This window comes from Pempheris klunzingeri, chromosome 21 (assembly GCF_042242105.1).
Source record: "Pempheris klunzingeri isolate RE-2024b chromosome 21, fPemKlu1.hap1, whole genome shotgun sequence".
Lineage (NCBI taxonomy): Eukaryota > Metazoa > Chordata > Actinopteri > Acropomatiformes > Pempheridae > Pempheris > Pempheris klunzingeri.
The window spans coordinates 16,665,378-16,682,586 of record NC_092032.1 but is presented as its reverse complement, the minus strand read 5'-3'; the positions used below and the strand labels follow the sequence as shown (position 1 = coordinate 16,682,586).

Sequence of the window (17,209 nt, the reverse complement as noted above, 5' to 3'; positions counted from 1 at the left end):
TGCTTTTTAAAACAAGGTGGTGCCTGCCTTCAGTGTCACGGCCCGCTGGCTGCATTGAGGAAGGAAAGGTCCAGACTTCCTCCCTGAGGGTAGAAACTGCTCACCCTCCACCCAGAAGCCGGAGCATAAGTAGGAAACAGACAAAATGAGCATTCCTCATTACTCCCTGACATGACTAGCAGAAGATCTGAGGAAGTGAAACAAAAGATTCAAATCAAAACTTACTGGGGTTTTCAATGTGTTGTTAGAAACATGACAAAAAAAAACCCACTTTATTATGTAGGGATTCAGATGAAGAGTTCAGGAACAAGCTCAATCTGTTTGTACTGCACTGAATGTTCAAACATGTATGAAGATCTGACAATAAAACAACACTGAACTGTGTTTCTACAGCGCAATCTGTCCCTGGATTTGTACAGCTGATGAGCACATTTGCGTTTACGTACTCCCACTTGTCTGGAGGGGAAACGCTCTCGGAAAAAAAAACAAAAAAACTCTCAGGAATGTTAGGAATCCTTCAACATGTTGCACGTCTTCAAACTTTGAAGTGTTACTGGAGAGCTCTGCCAGAGACCACAAGTGTCAGGGATGCACGGAGGAATACAAAACAAACTATATTACAAAATACAGAAGGAAAAGAAAAATAACTCCCCCTAACAGAGATACTTCTGGACAAACTCCCTACTTCGTGCCCAAAGCAGCGTAGTCAAGAGCAGAGCGAGTGTAAATCCAACTGGAGGGTCGTAGAGCTCACATGGCGCTCTGCTGCGTGTGATGTATCGACCGCTGATTACTGCAGACTGGATGGGGTGCAGATAAGTGAGACAGGAGGCAGCTGAGATCTAGTGCTCTGCGGGCTGATGTATTCATGTAGCTGTCAGACATCCAGCAGCTGATTGGGAATTAGGTGGAGCCAATGAATATGGGATTACAGGAAAGACACGTACAGGATCGGTTACCCTGGTACACAGTGATATATTACAAAACAGATGGAAGGTAAAACCCAGTAGAGATTCTGCGTGTTGCAATACATTATCTAGTGATAGCTTCTGACTTTAATAACACTGAACGACAGCCCTAAAGCTGTTTGTTCACTACTTCCACTTTTGGTCAGACTCAAACAGTGTTTGGATTTCTGTTAAATTGAGATTTTCTTTTGTTGTTTTAGTAAAGCTGTAGGAGGCTCATGCTTCCTGCCCCAATGACCGTCATTCCCACAGTCCTACTTTTCCCAAATATCTACAATAAGCGTGGTAACTAACACATATAATAATTATAATAATAATAATAATATTAGCCAATATTAGTTTATCACAGATATATATAAATCAGCCAAACAAGACATTTCAGTGCAGAAACACCAAATGTTGTTACTATTATTATCATCATTATTATTATAACTACTTTTATATTTAGAATAAATTTTAAATCGATAAAACTGTATTAAAAAAAATCAATTATGTAACTTGTCCGCCAGAGAGCACTAACATTATTATTTTTCTACTATTCGTCCAGCACAGCTCTTTCTAAAGTAAATTCATCCGGGTTGCCTTTAACATTACTGATGCAGGAAACAATTTTAGATAGCTTCAGTAATTAATAGAGATCAATGGCCTTAATGGTTTAGAATTAACTTCTTGACCATTCACTGGACACACAGTCCCGCCTCGCTTATAGGAGATTAGACCTGGATGATAATATGAAAATGAGCAGACGGGGAATTCAATTTATAGGATTACAGCTGCTGCTTGATATTAATAATACAACAGAGATCTCACAAACCTATTCACCTTGGACGGAGGAGTCAGCAGCCACGCCTTTGAATACGAAACTGTGTGAAACCTGATCCTAGCACAAGCTAACAGGCACGTTAGTGAAAGTGACACTGGAACGTGTAAAGAATGAGGGAAACCTGCAGAGTTAACAACTTCAATCCTTCCTAGAGTCTTAGCTCCTCAGCAGTACGCCAGGTGAATTCATAATTCACTCGTCCTCCAGCGGGGCAGATGGAGGCTGACTGAAAGGCCATAAGGTCTACCTGACCTTGAAGAACTGCCAGCATACAATTAAAAGTTCCTTCAGTATGTCAGGGAAGAGACACAAAGGGGAATCGGAAACTCATTAACCCTCCTTAAGTGACTTGTTAATTGGTTCATCAAGGCAGAGAGTCACCGCATTATACCTGAAACACTGAACCAATAAACAAACACATTTTTTTAGAGGATCTGAGTGCTGGAGGAGCTCTTCTCTTTATAAAAAGGTGACATTCCTTTGAGAAAAATGGACTAACTTCTGTAAGAATCCTTCTACAAGCAGACAATTTCAGTATGAAACAATGATGTCAGTGTGTACCCAACTTTCCGAACCTCCTACGCTCCTAAACAGACTGTAGCGGATCAGTTCACCAGTCTGGATCAAACCAACCCCGGTCAGCTGAGGGGGAGGAGTGACAGGTGGTCAAAAGGATGAATGGGCCTGGCTGGTAGGCTGAGAGCCGCTAGGCCTCTCCATGCTGGGAGAAAAACCAGGCCACTCCGCAGAGAGAGAGAGAAAGTCAGAGAAAGAAGGACAGGAAATGAGGACTCAGAGTAACCCGGAGAGACAGAACTGTGTTAAAAAAGGAAGAAAAAAAAAAAAAATGTTGCCACCTGCTCTCTTCTCGGAGAGAAACTCACATTCATTCTCAAGGGAAAACAGCACAGGACAGGTACACCAAGGTTATATGAGCAGCAAACAAAGAGGACATCTGTCCTCCCTGACATGCTACCTGTGCTGATTACGACTTAACAGCCCCCCCCTCCCCATTTCAAAACTGCTAAAACAGCCTGAACTGAACTGAAAGCACAAGTGGGCATGGTGCTGGCTCAGCAGGCACAGTCACATGTTCTCAGCTTGCAACACTGGATCTGATCTGGCATATGACCACCCGAGCCCTTACTTCCATTTCCCTATTCCTCCTTTCTGTACGCTCAAAGAAATAAGTTATTGGTCTACAATTCAAGTTTTCTGGTTCAGAAACTACAGTCATTAGTTGTTCTACAGAAGATTAATTAGCACTGATTTTATTAATAAATGACTATCATGAAAACAATTTAAATATTCTCTAGTTCCAGCTTCCTAAAATGTGAGCATTAGGTGTTTTTCTTAGCTGTCACCATGGGCTCTGGGAACGTCCCCATATCGTGACATTTTATGGCCCCAGAGTTAATACATTACCATTCGAGCAGTATCAGTTCAAAGATTAAACATGTAAACAGCAGTAAAAGTCTGATCAAGCTCGTGTGATACAAACAAAGTATGAAAACTAATCCCTGCTCTTATTTAAGAGGTTTTTAAATTAGTGCCACAAGTGAAATATCAGTGACAATCAATTCATCTACAGATTATTTCATCCATTAATTGCCCAGTGTGCCATCTTCAAGTGTTTTTTGCTACACAATCAGTATAAAACCCAAAGATATTCAACTAATTATCAAATGACAAAGACAGGCTGCAAATTTTTCACACCTGAGAAGCTGGAAACACTGAAAAATCATTATATAATATCAAATACAGCCTGAGCACAACCAATAGAAGCTGTATTGTGGTATTACTGTAGTACAAAGCAGCCGACAGCGCCTTCACTGAGTCCTGCCAACATGTCCAGGTGGCCCACTTTGCATACAGTGAACGCGTCCTTGTCACAGAGGTTAAACAAACATGATGCTGACTTACATCAATGGACAACAAAAATGTGGGCGAGACATACTTCAGCGGGGCACCAAGGAAGGTTTTTTTAACTACCTTCCATGACTAGAATAAACAGGAAAATATTAAAATACTAAAACCCCAGATTAGAATAAGCTCTGTGCAAGTGTTTTAATGTGAAAGGGTGTTTTTTTTTTCTCTTTTATTGAGCCACTTCCTGACACAGAGAGAAGGTATTTCCAGGGAACCGGTCGTCAGAGTCGGCAGGGCAAACAGGAAATATAACTCTGACCTGTCATATCACACACACACACAGAGTTCAACACACACTCCCTTGGACAAACAGGAGTCACTATCAAGTTGAGAAAGTGGGGCAGTGATCCGTCCTTGGTTGAACAGAGCTTTCACCATCTGCTTCAGCCCGCTGAGGTGCATCGCACAGTCCACGCTCGCAACGCCGCAGCCTCCACGACAAGAGCAGAGAGGGAGAGAGGAGGGGACGGAAATGTGTGAGAGAGGAGTGCTAAAAGGACGAGCCGACTCAAGCTGAGGCATGTTGATATGTGCGTGGTGCACAGTTTTATGTGTGTGTGTTTCTATCAGGCAGCAGAGAGAGAGAGAGAGAGAGGAGGGTGTATCTCCTGCAGACAGAGAGGGCTTATGAAAAGTGCACTGCTAGTCTGACACTCGCTTCACACTGAGCCACCAACGTGTGCCGAAAAGCTTAAAATCCTGCTTTTTACGTCAGCGCTTCGAACAAGGTGCTCTGCTAAAACACCAGGACAGAACGGCAAATCGGTGAGAGACACGAAACCCAACTTTTCAAAAGGGTTTAGTTAAAGTTGGAACACCTTTTTACGTCAAAAATACTGTACACTGGCCTGTCAGCATCAGTGCTCTTCATGCTCGGCTGCATGCAAACAGCATTCGAGGGCAGCCAAGTATTTTTTTTCACATTCTAGTTTGGGTCTCAGGGGAGATTTTCTGCCCTATGACGATCTAAATACTATTTTTGGAGCCCACATCTATTTACCAAGAGGGCAAAACACACTAAACTGAGTAGATTTAAAAGATGGCAACCCCACCTTCTCAGACTCCACCTCGACAGCTCGTTTATTAACAAAATATACTTCAATCGATGCATTTCCATGTTTGATGACATCTATGTATGTAGCTCTTGTCCCTGTTGGAAATAGTTTTGGACAACATATGGGAAACTAAATGGTCCATATAGACCTTTAAAACTAGGCCTGGATGTGATTTTAAATTTAAAATCATGTTTTAGTAGCGATACAAAACACTTTCTGCAGGTTTTCCTCTTTTTCCCCCCATTTGACTTCAGAAGCTGAAGTTCAAAAATATTTAATAAGGTCTAAACACGAGCACTCTTACCAGAACTTTGCCTGAATAAAAATGTCCAAAATTGGCAAAATTATTAATCGAATCTGGAACTCTCTGAATTAAGAATAAGGAAACTAGACCAGACTACAAGTCTGACCGAGCACTCAGAGCCAACTGGACAGTAACATTTTGATGGTTAGTAGGTCTAATACACAGCCCTATAACAAGTACATTACCATCATTTTGGAATGGCAAAGGCATAATGTGAAAACACTGAACACTGGTACAAAATATGGGCAAATACAGGCCATCATTATCATCATCATTATCATCTTTGGTCTTCAAAACAAGATCTGAGTCTTATTCTAAAAGGAAAACTGGTGTCAACAGAGTGTTTTGGCAGCAAAACCAGAATAATGCATTTTAACTACCTTACTTTTAGAAATATTATAAACCGAAAGAAGCCAAAGTTCTCATTTTATCCAACAGAATAAATTCATAATTTCTTAAAATCTTAAGAAGTAACTGCAAATGTGATCAGACATTCAGTGGAGTCTTGATAATCTGCACTGCGGACACATTTCTGTGTAGGTTTGATACTCAGCCCAACAAAACTGTGACGTCTTGGCACTTCAACAGGAAAGTGCTCAAATCTAAATTATGTTAATGTCAGAGAGAAACATGCTTTAGTGGTAAATGTAGGCAAAGACTAAAATATATCAGCAGCCTCCAAAATACAGTCATGCTGCTGTTATACAGTAGATCTCAATGTCATTGTGCAAAATCAGTTTGCAAAGCCTCTATCTCATGTTACAGCCATCTGGGGCTCATTAAATCCATAACAAGGACTTTCCCACATTCAGGTCCACACAGTATTTAATCTCACTGTGTGTCTGAACCATCTCCACAAAGACAGACCCACGTCCACTTCATTTTTAGGCTGAGATGTTGCAAAGAAGACTCGCGCTGTAGTATCTGCGTGAGGCTATAAGTGGCACAGGGCTTCAGAGCCGTGCCTGGAGATGCCAAATCATCCGAGGAAAAGGAAGAAAACAAAATTACAGGGAGTCCTTGGGGAGTACAGCTGGAATGGACACACCCTCTGTAGCTGATAGTGTGGGCTGAAAAATGTTTTCTCACCACCGCTGTATGTCTGTCACCAGAAAGACAGCTCAGACTTTTTTTTTTTTTTTTTTTTTTTTAAACCACAGATATCACGGTGCTGAAATTAAAAAGACAGTGCAATCTATGGTCACCATATGTAAGTCATCAAGCTCCACCGAAGACACACATTTACAAACCCAAATGCTGCTTAAAAATCATAGCACAAATACACAACAAGACTCCACACAAAAATGAGCTACTTTAAGGACTTGTGAAGGCAAATGTGAAGCCCCATACAGGCCAGCAGAGACTAAAGCCAGCTCTGTTCCCATGAATAAGTCAAGGAGAGGGGGGGGGGTCAATACCTCCAGCCTTTATTGACCAACTAACCATCGCTTTGCATTCCTCTCTCTGTCTCACAGCCTTGTTGCAACCCAGCTGAATTACCTTCAATGAGCTTGGCTGTCCATTAGCCCAAAACAAGCTGACTTCTGCACATTTCCATGCATATGCTATGCTTAAATCTGGCTTAATCATTTGTTTCATGATTTAAAAAAATGCGTGCACCTACAATAAAAGTCATGCACTGGCATTATAGCATTTGCTGAGTGCTCATAAGCCATAACGGCAGTAATATTCCTGCAGCATCCCAAAGGGGACTTCAACTGTTTCTGTGGTATTAAATGGTGAGTTTAATGACCTTACGGAGTGTAATGGACTGCTACGTTACTACCATATTCGTATAGGCTTATAGCTGCAGTGTGACATTTAGGTACCACATATATACACACAAGTCAGTGTCAGCATCAATTAAAGCAAACTAAGTGCACTAACTTTCTTGCAGGCGTTTCAGGAGGAAACAAAATCACTTGTTCGGCTGCTGTAAAACACACAGGCCTCCCTCTGAGCAGTGAGAGTGGGAAGCAGTTTGGAAACCGACCCAGTGTGTTATAATAATAATCATAATAATTATTATTTTTTTCAAAAAGTAGACACACCCTCTGTGTAAACGAAATAAATGTGGCAAACAGTGCGGGCGGATACCAGCAGCTGAATGTCCCACGGTGTTTAAAAGCCTCAAAACATCCAAGTGTTCCCAGCAGCTTTGGGCGGAGAGCTTCGTTTCACAAGCGAGCCCAGTCTCTTTATCCACATTTCCTGTCCCAACAACCAATTCACCCCCTGATAAAAGCAGGCTGGAGAGACCGTGGGAGCAAACTCACTTACCTGCACATAATTGTTCTCGCAGTAGTCTGCTACTCTGGTGAGGTTTTGGTAACTCTCTACGAGCGCTCTTTTGCCGGCCGGAATCTCTTCCTCTAACAACATTTGTAGCTCTGCCATCTTACATCTCTCCGCAGAGCCTCCCTTCCCTCTGCCTTCCCTTTGATTGAAGCAGCCACCAGCTCAGCTCAGCCTCGGAAAAAAAAAAAAGAAAAAGCCAAATCCTCCGCCTCCTATTGTGGGATTTCTGCCCTCAATGTGGCTTAACCCCGAGCCGAAGATCGTCTGTAGTGGGGGGGAGGGGTCACTCCGAGGCTACAAAAGTGGGACCAATATCATTATTCTGTGTTATTATGTGCATGTAAAGGAGGATTTCAGATGCTTTACTGAAGTAGAAGTATTGATACCACACTCTAAAATACTACGTTGCAAGTAAAAGCCATTTGAGGATAGTTTACTAAATTTTAAATAAAATATTGTAAGTATAATTAGGACATTTTAATTAAAGTTTTTAAAGTAAAAGTGCTCCAAGCAGAAAAATGTCCCCTGTTGCTGTTATTCGATGTGTAGCTGGTTGAGGTGGAGCTCATTTTGAATTATCTTGTATCGGACTTCAGCTGATGATTGTTTTCATTATGGATTAATCTGCTGATTATTTTCTCCATTCATCCATTGATTGGTTTTGTAGAAGATCAGAAAATAATGAGAAATGCCAGCGCAATGACCCAGAGCCCAAAGTGACACCTTCACAACGTCTAAACGATTGTAAATACATTCAAATTATTAGAATAATTCAAAGGAAAGGAAAGGAAAGCTGTCTGAAAAACACAGTGCAGTAGATATGTCATGAAGAAGAAGCCGTACTTGTACTTTACTTGAGTATTGAGTACAATTTTAAGTTAGTTTATGCTTCTGCTTCTTCTACAGTTCGGAGATTTAACTAACTAACTATTAAATGTGTTAATTTTTTACTATAAAGTAAAATATCTGAATTTTTTTCTTCCCCTGCTGATTTTATACATGTATTTTCATTATTTGTTCAGATTATGTAACTTTTTTGTTATTTATTTAGTTATTTTTCAAGGGTTAATGACATTTATATATATATTTCCTTATTTAGGCCTCTGCTTTCTCACACAAACATATAAGTAAGTTTGCTTATTTCATCTTCAGATATATGTGTTTGTTAATAAATACACTTTATTGCAAATAACTTTCTCAATAATGAATTAATGGTTAAATATCAGAAACAAAAAACACAATCCTCACATTTGAGAACTGACACTTTTATTTGGCATTTGTGCTTGAAAAAATACCAGTTAATAAACTATCAAAATAGTTTGTGGTTATATCGATTGACAATTAAATGAATTGACTAACTTCATCATTAAACATCTTCCAGCGATTTGTGGTGCTTGAAAATAAAGGCAAAGTGAGAGCTCTTCCTTTTTTCAGCTGTCTGCCTATCACCCTTCCAGCTGACGACGGGTGGGAAAAAAACATGGCTGCTGACCCGGAGCATGATGGGATGTGAAGTTTTACTTCTAACTGTGGAAGACGGGGGGGTCTATGTTATGAATTCGCGATGACATGAAAATAGTCTGACATAAAATGTGATATATTAATCCCTTAAAACGTTTTATTCAGTACACATGTTTGTCATAACTCCGTCCTGAACTTAACGCTACAAAAGCGTTGAAGTGGACGCGTAGGATTGTGGTGATTGTAGGCAACAAAAAAAAAATTGACGACGAGCAGAAAACTACATCTCCCAGAGTGCACCCCTGCCTGTCTTTATTATTCTTGTTCATGGCGTCTGGTCGAGGGCTAAAGACAGGTCGCCTTGACATAAACAGCTAGGCCGTTGACTTTAACGGTAAGTGTCGTCGCTTTTTAGTTTTTCCGTCGATAGTTTAGGAGCTTAAATCGAGTCTAGCGCAAATATCCGGGTAGTTACACTTGTGTCGCATACGAGATGTTGTGTCCTAGATACACAACGGACACAACCTCCTCCTACTGGTAGCCATAACACACTTTAGACACTGAAACTTACAAGTTTAGCTAGCCGCTCGGGCGCTGCTAAAGTGCCCTAACACACTGCAGAGGATGTGAGTGTTTACTGTGTGTGTGCAGGTTTTTGTGTTGACCGTCTCAGTGCGGCACGATGGAGGTGCAGAGAGTCTCAGCGGAAGATCCGAGCGGTTTGATACAGCTGAGGTTTGATGCCGCCGTCAAAGTGATCAAGAGTTTACCTCCGGATGGTGAGTGGAGACACCAGTGTGCTGCTGCTGCTGCTGCTGCTGCAGCTCAGGCCTGTTTAACCACTTTAACACACCGAGGGCTTCAACATGAGGGTATCTCAGTCAGGTGCAGTGCGACAGCTTTGTCTGCCCTGGATCGTGTGCGATTTAAAGGTTTAATCCACTTTGCAAGCAGCATGCAGGGGCTTGTGTCCATGTCCATGCCCCATTCAGTCTACAACTGAATGCACAATCACAGCAGTCAAGTCTGGAAGTCTGTCTTGTCCCAAATCTGCTACGTACATGTTAGAATAAAACATTTACACGTTGTGATTAAAGTGTTTTTTCTCTCCCAGGTCCCTTTCAGCCGTCCAATGACATGATGCTCAAGTTCTACAGTTACTATAAACAAGCCACAGTGGGAGCGTGCAATATACCACGGCCTGGTTTCTGGGACGCAGTCGGCAAAGCAAAATGGTAAAGACAAAAGGAAAAGTGCAGCCAGAGAGTGTGTTTTTGTTGTTGCCTAAAGGCATACACAGGTGTGACATTCACTAATCTATTCTTAGATAGGAGAATCATTTTCCTTCGAGGGCCGGCTGACTAGACAAGCTGCATGAATACGGAAGTCTTCAAGGCAAATAATTCACTTTAATTGCCCTTAAATTGTGGAATACTGACATTAAAATCATATCTGACTATATCAACATGTTGTGTTTACCCCCTCTTGAACTCTGTGCCAAACAAGACAGAGTAAACTCTTTCCCCTGGGTTTAATGGTCCAGTGCTTCTCCCTCTGTTTGGTCTCAGGTTGTGTTCGGTGATCGGATCCCTGCACGCTGACTTGGAATGTAACCTCCTACCCACTTAGCAGGACACTTGCTCTCATGGTCCCATTACATTTGCGAGGTTATCAGGAAATCGTAGGAATCGCACTTGTTACTAATGAACGGTTAAGCCTCTGTCAGCCTTTGACCCACAGCGAATGAAGAACACGTTGACCTCAAGTGAAGTTGCCCTATTGACAAAGTTGAAACCTGGCACAGAAGCACTGAAAACAGATTTTGATAGTTGAAACAGAGCTTTGATTTTGATAGAACGATGTAATAATGCAGTTTTTGTTTAATCATTCAGGGATGCGTGGAGTTCTCTTGGAGATATGCCAAAAGAAGAAGCAATGTCAGCCTATGTTGACGAAATGAAGCTGGTACGTTTTCTCAGTTAAAGATACTTTTATAGAAGATATAACTGCTTTATTATAAAGGAATACTAGAAGTTTAACTGTGTGTGGATTTGAGCTAAATGTCACTTTTGATGTTGCTTTTATTGATGTATTTGTATTTTCTATATATATTTACATTGTACATTTTTTGCTAAAGTTAAATGTGTGTTTACTTTGTTCAGCTTTTTTTTAATCTGATTATGTGTCAGCACACCAGAGCAGTGGAAAAAAAGTCAGATTCCTTGTTTGTGTTCACACACTTGGCCAATAAAAGCTGATTCTGATTCTGATTTGCTGCACAGATCCTGGAGGGCATGCCCATGACGGACGAGGTGGAGGAGCTCTTGCGCGTCCTCGGCCCGTTCTATGAGCTGATCGAGGACAGGAAAAAGATCTCCCACATATCAGACCTGAGCACGGGTGGGTTTTATTCACCGGGTGCAACACCTCCCACCTTTCACTTTGTTTTTGATGCCAAAACCCACATGCGGAGCTTAACCTTTGTATAATTTGCCTCCTGTCGTATGCTCAGCCCGTTTGACACAGTTTGCTAGGCAACTGGAAGGCAAGTCCATTCCTGTGTAATGATTTGATTGTGGATGTATAGTTTAGTGTCTGTCTGGTGTTGTAGCTACAGATGCTTTTAGTGCTTATTAGCAGTAATGTCACACATGCTGAATTAGTAGCACAGAACACGTGGCTTTGTACTTTTAAGATCTCTTTTGCTATTAGTTGATGCAGATAAATCCAAACTGTGTTGAGTTACCCTGTACTTTACTCGCAGAGTCTTCTGTCTCTCAACCTTGTGTAAACAGGTTGGAATGATTTAATCACTCAGCAGAAAGACGTGTTACATGCCGTGAAGCAAGCATTGTCTTTTTAGTATTTGTGACACTGGGATTGCATCCATGTTGCACAGGGTTTGGGACAGTGCTGAACTCAGTGCCGTCTAAGAGCGTCACGAAGAGCATCATCAGAACGATGGAGCTCAACGGCACACTGGAGACCCGTCCTGGCAGGCTCAAACCTAAGGAAGCGAAGGAAACCTCAGACGAAGAGACACAAGAAGAAGAAGAGGAGGATGATGAGGAGGAGGATGATGATGAGGAAGATGAAGAGGCGATAAGGGAGCTCAGAAAAGGTAACAAAGTTATAAAAACGGTGTCAGAAAACATTGTCAGAAAAGCATTTAAACTGATGTGATTTTCTTTTGTTGGGATTTTACTTCAGACAAGAAATCAGCAGCCTCACAGCCAAAGAAGAAGGGTTCAGCCAGGAGACCCAAAGCGCCCCTGTCCAACGGTAAGGTGGCTAACGGGGTCACCCACCTGACCAATGGGAATCATTCCAGAGCCACCCTGAACAGTGACACCCAAGAGGGTTCAGTCAGCGAGCCTCTGCTCAACGGTCACCACACAGGTAAGAAACACCGACTTCCATGACAGTATGGTGTGTTCTGGTCAAAGTGCTGCATTTTTTTTGAATATCCTGTTGTGTTGTGACACACAAACTCATCCAGGAAATGTTTCAAAATGGTGACTGAGGACTCTGAACTCGCCTCACCCACTGCCTGTGCTGGTGTATCAGTGCACCATGTGATCAGATAATCTGCTAAGCTCCATTCCCCGAGCTGTGGCCTCTCGGCAGACACTGAATCTTAGCACGTTACACATCAGCTGCTTCTGGGACAGTTTTAATGGATTAAATTAATGGCTTTTGTTGAAATGGCACTCAAAACCCCCAAATTAAGTGAACGCCCCCTTCCTCCATGTCACTCTGTTGATTACAATGCAGCGTACTCTACATTACAGTGCAGGGCCAATCTGAGCTGTTGTTTCCTTTTTTTTCGCCCTTCGTACTGATCTTAGACCCCAGCATAGATGTGTCAGGTCCCTGTCACCTGGCCAGTGACTCAGACAGTGAAGTCTACTGTGATTCTGTGGACCAGTTCGGCCAGGAAGAGGCAAGTAACAAACTAAAACTACTTGATTTAGCGAAGCTGTTGCAGCTCTTGGCCCAGCATTGATTCATTTTTCTGTGCGACTTCCCCAGAGCTCGGAGCATAACCGCTCTTTGGACGACCTTGATGAGGAGGAGAACCACGTCCCGCCACCTCTAGAGGAGCCACAAGCAGCGCAGGAGCCCCAAATGGATGTTGATGGTCCACCGCAGGCCATCAGGTGTGGAGGAGAAGATGGAGACACAGATGGAACAATGTCACAGAGACAGAGACAGAGACCGAATGCAGACATGCTGGACAGCTCTTTGGTCAGAAGAGGAAGGGGTAAGGTCGCCTTGTTTCTGTGCTACAGCTATGTGTCTAACCTTAACTTAGCTCAGGTCACAGCTAGCTAGTTGGCTGGTCCCTGCCTTTCGTTGCTTTTTGTACCTTTACATGATTTATTGTTGGATAAAATCAGGACCGTGTCTCATGACTTAATATCATGGATCATGTTACCAAGTTAAGTAATTTGGCAAGCTAGCCACCTCACATATCCAATCAGATAGTAGTTTGCTTTTGCAAGGGAGCATGAATCAAATGCCCTCTCAGTGTTGACCCCTTTTTTCCCCTGACATTGGTGACATTCCCTTTTAGCCACATGGACCTCACTAGATGAAACTTTTGGTGTGTGTGTCCTCAGATTGACTTTGTGTCGGCCGCTTGTTGAGCTAAGCTAATTTTAGCGTTGTAGTGCAGCTGAAGAGAGGGAAGCACACATGCACGTCCAATCTGTTGGATTTTCCCTGAAAAACTGTCCCAAGTTCTTCACATAGAATTCTTTTCTTAATCAATGAATTCATCTTTTTGCCCTGAAAGGTTTTATGTGTAACAATTTACCTGTTTTTCATGTTATGTTTAAATTAGACAGGGGTCTCATTTTTAAAGTTACATATAACCTGTAAGGGCAAAAAGAGGAATTGATTCTTTGAGAACATAATTTGCATATCATTTGTGTGTCAATGATGCGCCACTGACACACCAACACGTTCTTCTGATGTAGGCATTGTGTGTAGTAATTATAGATCTTTTTGAAATTCTTTTAGGCTCCAGGTCTCCAGGCCTCGGCTCTGGATCTCTGGTGCCCATGCACAGCGGTGGAGATGGGGACGGGAGCCGCCGGGGAGGAGCCGTAACACCTGGAGGGAGCCTGAATGAGCAGATCGTCGTGGCGTTGGCTAGACTGCAGGAGGACATGCAGAGCGTCTTGGAGAGGCTGCACACCCTGGAGGCTCTCACCGCCAGCCAGGTCAGACCAGCATGTCGTCATCCATCACCTTCAGAAAGAAAGGTCCCAAAAACAGCAGCTTTGTTAGATGATGACATGTGGCCATGTTTGGAAGTTATTGGTTGGATTCGCACAAAATCATGAACTGCTTTGAATCAATTGGGACCTCTTTTTCTGTACATCTTTTTTACTTATTCATTTCCATCTGATTATGTTTTCCTGAGTACTTTGGGCTGCATCTTTATTCTCATTAAGTGAACGTGGAGGGAAAGGGGTTGACAAGAATAACTAATAACTAAGTTGTAACTTTAAAATCCACCTACAAAGGTCATTTCCATCAACAGACTGTGACTAACAAACCTAACACGGCGGTTAGACAGTACGCTGTGTAAAATGTAGCCCAGATCCTGCAAAGTAAAAATGATTTTAGCGCGTAGATGAGGCTTCTAAATAAAGATAAGGGGTTTGTACTTTGGCATTGTAAACAACACTCTGAGGACAGACCATCAATGAAACATTTAAAGCAATATGTTAATGGTCTATACAGACGTTTATGGACTTTTTCTATTTGTCTTACCCTCTGCAGGCAAGATCAATGTCTCTGTCTCCAACTTATGCAACACCTCCAGTGAATAAGAGGAGTCAGGTAAACAGTTGGAAAGTAATGCACCTTTTCATCATACACCAGTTAAGTTTTTATTGTTGTAATTGATTTTATTTTTAATTTTCCCAGAAACCGTCCTGGTGGCCTTTTGACATCTCTCCAACCAGTCTGGCCTTTGCTGTGATTTGGCCTTTTGTGGTACAGTGGCTTATTCGTCTATACCTGCAGAGGAGGAGAAGGTATTCATGTACAGAACACTATGAAATGTAAGATTTGAATGCAATGTCCAGCTTTAACTCCTTAATTTCCTCCTGCTTTAAACAGACCAATCAACTGAACCCACGCTCACCCAAACACCCATGGGCATTGCTGATGAAGAAGAGTCCTCTAAATGTCTTTGGTTGGGTTGCTAATGGCCGTAACTCCCCCCCTGCTTAGACCCGCAGCCCAGTAATTTGCTTTTGCACTATGAAGAAGGCACCTGGAGTAATGAGTGAGAGGAAGAGTGCATCTCAGACGTGACGTAATGTGGAATCAAGTGGAGACATGAATGTTTGGGCTCACAGCCTGCGATTATTGAAACTTTACAAGATGATAACCACTGTCCTGGAATCTTTTTCTGTGTAAGAAACGGTTTGTGTTGAGAGGGGGAACTTGGAGTTGGATTGTCGTCAGCGTGTCTATGAACCAACTACAATAGCTTCTCAGTTATTCCCATAACTAAAGCTTTGTTGCACAAAAAAATGGGCCCGATACTTGTTTTGTTTTGAGCGTAACGCTTGATGTCGTCATAAATTCATCACTTCACTTTCATTAGTTGCCCAGGCAATGCTGCTATGATAAAATGTAATACCTGTAGATTAGAAGGGAGGATTGAATGTAATAATATATTGATGTGTGAAATTCTTTTAAATTCTGAGAATAAGTTAATATTTATTGCTTTTAGCGACAGTTACAGTGAAGGCATTGCTGCAGCTGTATAAGTGAGGTTTGTGTTTAAAGTGACTGCTAAGTGTCGTGTATAAGTTAGACAAGGTTCTCATCACCCGCATATCAGTGTGTGCTTTATGTGTGAGCGGCCTGAGTCTCTACTTCACTGTTTTCCAAATAGAAGAAGTGCCTCAACATCATAAGGTACATTAATACTGTAGATGGTATTATGATTTCGTATGTCCACATACTGTAGCATAATTGACCAAATTAATATTAATCATACTACCTAGCGAGCCATGAGGTGGTGAGAATCATTTTCCACTTAGCTGTCGGATTATTAATGCATAACTTGTCACCGTCTGTGTTGTTTACGCTGTCCAATTTTTCTATATTGTATAATTTAATGTGTGATATATTTGTATGAATATTGTGGAAAGATTTCGTGTGAGCGATAGTTAATCATACATTCTTTGCAAAGCAGCGAAAATCTATACAAATTGTATACAATAGATGTACAGTTCTGATTTAAAATGCAGTATTTTAATTGCATTCCCATGAATTATTATAGAATACTATATCATATTTACAAAGGTTTGCATCTGCAATAGTACTAATCTTTTCAGAGCCATTATGTTTTAATAAAGAAAGTAAGAAGTTTACCTTTCTACTGAAATGTACCAAGGCTTTCTCATCCTCTCTGCCTGTGGACAGAGCGGTGTTTGCATGTAATAATCTAAGCCGCAAATAAAGTTTTCATAAAGCGTTTTAATTTGTCCAGATTATTTCAAATAAATTGATTGTTTTTGGGAAGTAATGTTTATTTGGTAGATGAGAAGATTGAAAACACATTCAGTTAGCGTAGCTTAGCACAAAGAGCAGGGAAATCAGCTAGCCTGGCTCTTTTAGAAAGATAACAAAATCTGTGTGACTGAAATAATTATGACCACAATTTAAAGTTGAACAATCTTATGAACAAGAGCAATTTACATTTTATCCAAACTTTGTCATTGTGATGTTTGTTAAATGACCAAAACCAGCACAAAGTCACATTATGTTACAGATTTTATTTGTATTTTACTCTTTTCTTAGAGTGAACAACATAAAATTTCATCAGTAGCAGGGAGCTTAGTGAACTTATCTAAAAACCGAGTAGTGTGGAAAAAGAGATCAGATCAAAAATACAAATACAGACGACATAAAATCAGCAAAAAAGGAAAAAGAAAACAAAACCCTGCAGAGTAAGCACAGTAAGTCCTCCGCCTGTCTTAAAAAATGACACTAAATGTTATTAACAAGATTTATATATAAAATACATTGTTCATGAATATATTAGCATGTTTTTTCATAGCAGTATTGAACCCCTCAAAGAGAAACTCAGGGGGCCCGCCCACCCAGTCTAATGACCGCAGGGGAACTTCACAAAGATGAACAGTGCAGCAAAAAAATGGAGCGTGTCGGCATGGAAACGGTATCAAGCTGTGAGTGCCACATCTACATGAACTGACATACACAGTTAATTTGAATTTAATCAATCTAACACCGTATCAACACAGAAATCAATGGCTATTATAAAGAAAAAGAGGATTTTGCTAGAAGAACCTAATTTGAGACATAAGAACACTAGTAA

The 17,209-nt window shown here is 41.4% G+C and overlaps 2 protein-coding genes across 7 annotated transcripts in view; one reads left to right on the top strand and one right to left on the bottom strand.

Annotated features, from left to right (window-relative positions):
* The window catches only part of abi1a (abl-interactor 1a), a 45,699-nt gene extending 38,160 nt beyond the window's left edge, over window positions 1-7,539 (bottom strand). For all 6 annotated transcript variants that reach the window (XM_070853385.1, XM_070853386.1, XM_070853388.1 and 3 more), the window contains exon 1: window positions 7,360-7,539. In XM_070853385.1, coding sequence (XP_070709486.1) covers window positions 7,360-7,476 — 117 coding nt within the window. In that variant the 5' untranslated portion in view covers window positions 7,477-7,539. The remainder of the gene's footprint in view (window positions 1-7,359) is intronic.
* Window positions 7,540-9,154: 1,615 nt separating this feature from the next.
* On the top strand, window positions 9,155-16,347 carry acbd5a (acyl-CoA binding domain containing 5a). Its single transcript, XM_070853118.1, has 13 exons — window positions 9,155-9,232; window positions 9,490-9,617; window positions 9,953-10,073; window positions 10,731-10,803; window positions 11,121-11,238; window positions 11,738-11,959; window positions 12,049-12,237; window positions 12,687-12,781; window positions 12,871-13,102; window positions 13,864-14,066; window positions 14,632-14,691; window positions 14,779-14,888; window positions 14,974-16,347. Exons 2-13 carry the CDS (start codon window positions 9,521-9,523, stop codon window positions 14,984-14,986), a joined length of 1,533 nt encoding a protein of 510 aa, XP_070709219.1. The 5' UTR covers window positions 9,155-9,232; window positions 9,490-9,520; the 3' UTR covers window positions 14,987-16,347.
* Window positions 16,348-17,209: the final 862 nt, after the last annotated feature.